The 6,000-nt window shown below is 30.1% G+C and overlaps 1 protein-coding gene across 1 annotated transcript in view; it reads left to right on the forward strand.

The window, feature by feature from the left end:
• The window catches only part of LOC143050843 (uncharacterized), a 31,447-nt gene extending 26,125 nt beyond the window's left edge, over positions 1 to 5,322 (forward strand). The window contains exons 6-7 of the mRNA XM_076223950.1: positions 4,826 to 4,959; positions 5,299 to 5,322. Coding sequence (XP_076080065.1) covers positions 4,826 to 4,959; positions 5,299 to 5,322 — 158 coding nt within the window. The remainder of the gene's footprint in view (positions 1 to 4,825; positions 4,960 to 5,298) is intronic.
• Positions 5,323 to 6,000: the final 678 nt, after the last annotated feature.

Genomic DNA, 6,000 nt, shown 5'->3' on the forward strand with positions numbered 1-6,000 from the left:
TAACTGATATCTTCATATTTATTTTCAGTCAAAATCACATACACTCCCCTTTTTATGTAGTTTGCATAAGGTAAAAATTCCCTTTTTGAGGCCATTTTTGAATGCTCACAAAAAATGTTTGCGGACACCTGAGTTAGAGTCAACAAAGAATTCATACAAAAAACATAGTTGTATCTTATCAATGATGTGAAAAAGTCATGGGGAAGTATGTCTCATCTTTTTGTTACCATGGATACAAAATGCCAAGTTTTAGAAAATGTTTAAAAACCTAATTCTGCAGTCAAAAAAAAAACATATAAAAAATTTGTAGAAATTATTGTAATCATCATAATTTTAAACAGATTCATATATAATGGTATTATAGTTTAAACTGTGTTGCTATGGAAATAATTTTATGATGATACACAAGTTTAAAACAATTTTGAAAAAGTCTTAGTTTCTTAAATTTGCACAAAAGTAAGGAAAACTAAAACGCTTATCAAGTTTCACTGTATACACAAATCTGTATATATATATTATTATGCTAGTATAGTATATCCATAATGGTGTAACCACTTGAAGACACAAACAGTCGTCATTTATGCAAATTACCTGATTGTTTCTGTTCCGATAAATGATGGCAAATATTATTTTTTTTACAATCAACCCTGAAAATTTCAGAACGTTTCATCACAGAATAGTACACAGTAGTCATTGCTCTTGCTTGATATCTACACACTTGGAATAAGACGGGTAGTTTTTAAGAAAATAATATCGTTCAGTAATTTACCTATTATTGATAGTCCATGACGACACAATGCTCATAATTATTAGTGTTGTATAATTCTTTGGTCGACAATTCTGTAATAGAATATCAAACATCTATACATTTATCATATGAAGCGACGTAATGTCTCAATCTGTAATAGTTAAATCTAACAACTATTAATACTTTATAGTCTTTTCGTAAATCAAATCATTCTGACATGTACTGATTGTAGTCTGTTGCGAACAAAAAATTGCAATGGAAGGAAGTTAATAAAAAATCCACAAACAAATATATTCGTGATATAGCAAATTTAGCAACACACCTAATTGCAAGACTCATACCACCATTTATTATAAATTATTTTAAATCAGAGTTAACCCATTTTTTTAAAAATTTTATTTTAAAGAATAATGTACACATGAATAACATTCTATTTCTTATTGAAATAGTTATCTCTATACTCTTGTTTTTATTGATATTTCCATACGTATGAAAATACAATGAATACATGCTTTTAGTGAAAACCTGTAAAAATAGTATCCCTTGTTCGAACAATTTTACAAATCAAAACTTTATCATTTATGTGTATATTGCAGATCAATATATGTTCAGATGGGTCAACATCTTGATGCTACTATTGCAAGTTACTCTTTCTGGCAAGTAGCTTAATGATTGAAGGATTTAAGTCTACTGATAGAAATAGGTTCAACTGAATAACTTTAAACCGTCGTCCATAAAACCATGTCAAAATTTGTGTTCTTAGATATCATGGTTATGTCAAATGCAATGTAGCACTTTCCTATCTTTTTAGGGTTTGATGTTTTACGAAAGACTAGTGTGGATTGTGAGATATACAAACCTTTTGACGGGGAGAATTTCTTTAATACACCATATACAAAAAAAATCATAATACTCTACATACAGAGTATCACATCTAACATCTAAATAACATATTGCGAATACGTTAATTTGTTTAATTTGTGTCATCTGCAACCATGACGCAATAAACATCAGAAAAGTACAGCTTCAACAATGTCTATTTTTGACTTATGAGTTTGAATGTCCCTCTTGTATCTTTCGCCTCTCTTTTACATTCATGTTTATAATTTAAGGTTGATACTTCAACTGCAATTGATATATTTTTTATATATGAACAAGCTAAATGTAATGACTGTTCCGCAAAGAAACTATTTTGAAAATGTCATGTTGACAGGACGATATACGTTTATTCAACATAGCGTTATTCGAAAATATTCACAATTGTTTTAATTCTTTTACTCTTATTTATTGTTCATTTAGATGCAGGCCAGTAGTGTTTGTCATGTAGTAATGTGGAAATTGTACAAGATTGCCAACATTACGTATTTTGTGACAATACTGAGGTACTTATTATTTATTTTTTTTGCTGTGTTTCGTGGACTGTTGTTGATGTTATCTTTCATTAGTATCTTCCGACTCTTTTTAATGATGAATGGAAAAGGTAGTGCGTGTATTAGTTTTGCAATGTTGTAAACATGAGCTACGTTATTGATAAAATATTGACAATTTTGAGTTAAGGTGGTACCCAACACTTTCACTAAAATTAATTTGGCTCGTTTAATTTTCATAAAATTTTGACAAAGTATTTACTTTGACCCTTTAACAAGTATATAAAAATTTCAAAAGTTTTGAACCAACCGTTTTGTTAGAAAAATTACACTGGTTATATAGCAGTTTGACAAACAACAATTTTGATCATTGAGAAGCTTAATATTCCCTTTACAACACAACGTAATTAAAACGTTTAGCTGATTTTACATAGTTATCTCCCTGTAGTAAGTGTCCGTATATTGACCTACAGATTGTTTTATTCTTTCTAATTCGTTGATGTACATCCTTTCGATATAACTTACTTAATGTACCTTTATAAAATTCTATATTTTGTGTCAGATATCGCATGAAGAAAAAGACTCCTTAAGGAGGCTCGAGGGTACAAACATTTCAGAAAAGAATTAAACATTTGTTTTTCATTACACATTTTATTTATTTCCTTTTGTAGTTGGTACTTTATAATATGGTACAAAAATTATTCAAAACAATCAATTCGTGTTGGCCCCAGATGACTTTCAAAATGTATACATCATTGAAAAAGTTCCAAATTATCTCTCTTTGGTGGAAAAATGCCATTTTTTGGCTCTAACATTGAAATATCTTTTTCAACTCATCGGTGACCTATCTTTTTTAATATAATTTTCATATAAGCTGTACTTAAACAAAATTATTGTGAAATTTTAGCGATTTCTGTAATAAATTTCTTTTTTTTATTTCGATATTACCTTTATTTCTCCTATTACTTCAACAGAAAAAAACCACGTTTACAAAAATGTATGCTTCTTTCGAAGGCAGATTGTGAACGCAAATGAACGGTGACCCCACTTTTTTATTTTATTTTTCTATTAACTATAAGATAAAGTTCATTTATAGAAAAATATTGAGAAATCCTATATAAATGATTTAGACCCGCGAACCCCCTTAAATCCCACATATGAGTAAACGTTGAAGTAAATAAAATGTATTGGTTATATCTTGCTAAATTCCCATAACGAACAAGGACTAATACATCGAGTACATATCCAAAGTTTTCTAAGGCTATCTTGCATGTTGTTTTTCAGTCATTTTCAAATTCCAATACATAGAATCATATTACAATAATCTTATACGATTTGTTTTGTTTTTTCAGGTCTGTTTTAAACACAAATATATGACAGAGTCTGGGGAATCAAGGTTTGAGTTTGGATGTGCAATGCCTGAGGTAAGTTTTAAAATATATATTGCAACAGAAAACTTCAGTGAGGTTTTCAAAATTTACTGCAAAATCAATCCATCAAATACCTCACTTTATGGATTACATTACGGATACTTATTCTTCTCCAACGGAAGCGCAGTTCGTTACGTCTCCTACGGTATCACCAACCCTGCATGCTCTCTGATCTCTAGGCTTATCGTATCCGAATTTCGCACAACTTAAGCAGTTTATGAAGTCTTAGTATTCGTGATAAATAGGATTTAAATATCGTTCGTTTAATTGTCACTTTGCTTTCGTTATCTTTTATGATTTATGTACAGTGGTTTACGAATTAAGTCAAATACCATTAGCTGTGGTATTAAATATAAACAAGATGTAGCACTCACATGTGTTTTTCTTTAAACTTTAATCAACATTATTTTAGACATGTAATCACCTGATTGGATCTATTTTTGGGAAAAGATCAGAAGGCCATCACCTTACATGCTCAGCCTGTTGTAATGTAACTAGGTTATGTAACCAGGATATACCGTGCACTAACATGAGACCTAATGGCTAGTATGCTTTTGTATTTGAATATTATGGAGAACCCCTAATGACCCTTTAAATAGTGGTTTAGGATTTCTCTTATCCTATGTTATTTTGTATCAGATATACAATTCACAACAAATCGTAGGGTAAAAAAAAAAAAAAACAATCATTAACATTACAGTATACTAGTATTCAATTTAAGTGCATACATTCCTTGCGGGAAAAGCTACATTGTCTTAAAGATTAACAATTATAAAGATTATATTAAAGGTCATATTATCTAGAACGAAAAATATCAATTCATTGTTAGTAATACTAGTGTCAATTTGACATACAAACTATGGACTATAATTCGTTGGATGAGTTTGAAGAAAATTGATAAATGTGATATGAACTAAAGTTTATTGACTTTCAAAGATGTCGATTGTTGCTTTCTTTTTGTACCATGAACTATAATGCGGTCATGTTGGATTAAGTCTAAAATCTCCGATGAAAACCAATTTTCATAAGAATTTCAGTACAAATTTTGCGGTTACATCCGAAAAAAGTGTTGGACAATTCTAACCTTTTATTTGAAATACCTGTACATACCATAGCATATTTAACTGGTAAAGAATGCGAAATGTAACTGTCAATTACTAAGCTGTCTTAACAAGAAAACTGTTTGAATTTAATTTATTAAGAAGTGATCCTCACTGTTCTAACCTATAGAAGATACAAACATTTTCAAATATTTAGAATTAATACTTTTTGCTTTTCAGTCACAAAACTTCCACGAGAGTGCTCCTACATTGCAATGACAAACCCAGCAGACGGTGTTTACACTATATATCCTGACGGAAAACGAGCTGTACCTGTTTATTGCGATATGACCACTGCAAACTTCAGATGGACAGTAAAACTGCGTTGTTTTGAATCTATGTACTAGTATGATTGAACGAAAGACATTATAAGTACCTTGAACAAAATATTGGAAATTACTTGTAAACTCCAATTCATGTTTATCTCTTATACACACACTTAACTGAACTTATATGGCATACGAAATTTTTATCTCAGATAGAAGAATATAAAACATTAAACAGCACAAGTCCTGCAAAGTCAATTTCTTCAACGGACCGGATAATACTTCATGGAAGTAAAAAAAATACTGATCAGAAGCTTTTCCCATTGTTCCTGTCAATATTTCATCCATCTATTTAATGTTTATTTGAATTTGTTTATGTGAATATAGGTTATACAGAGACGGATCACATGATATGCCCTTTAAATAAAACCAACTGTTTTTTTCTAATGATACCGTTTGTGTTTACATCACAATTACCCTTCTGGAGCACCATAGATCACCCCTAGTTCTTGGTGGGGTTCGTGTTGCTTATTTTTTAGTTTTCTATGTTTTGTCATGTGTACTCTTGTTTGTCTTTTTCATTTTTAGCCATGGCGTTGTCAGTTTATATTCGATTTATGAGTTTGACTGTCCCTTTGGTATCTTTCGTCCCTTTTTTACATGAACAAAGCCTTTAAATTTTTGTATATTGTAACTTTGACCTAACACTTCAATCAGGACAAAATAAGGATATTGGGATGGCAAATTATTGTCATACGTATTTTTGTTAGATTTCTACTGCCTATAATCTTTATTTATCAACAAAATGAATTCCACCACACAATCTGAATTACCTGTACATGTATATTTTGTACATTATATTTTTGATTCTTATAACATGATCAGTAATATTTCAAGCAATTATGGATGTAGAGCTTGAAAATTTACAAACGTTTAGAATCAGACCTTATTTCGTGACCTCAAATAATTCCCGGCTACTTTACAAAGAATGCCTACTGATAGTAATGTCATATATTTATATAATAAAACAAACATAATTAAAAAAAAACCATGCATACTCATTTAACATTGTGATCTAGCTTGTTAACA

The sequence above is a fragment of the Mytilus galloprovincialis genome, chromosome 11, assembly GCF_965363235.1.
Source record: "Mytilus galloprovincialis chromosome 11, xbMytGall1.hap1.1, whole genome shotgun sequence".
Lineage (NCBI taxonomy): Eukaryota > Metazoa > Mollusca > Bivalvia > Mytilida > Mytilidae > Mytilus > Mytilus galloprovincialis.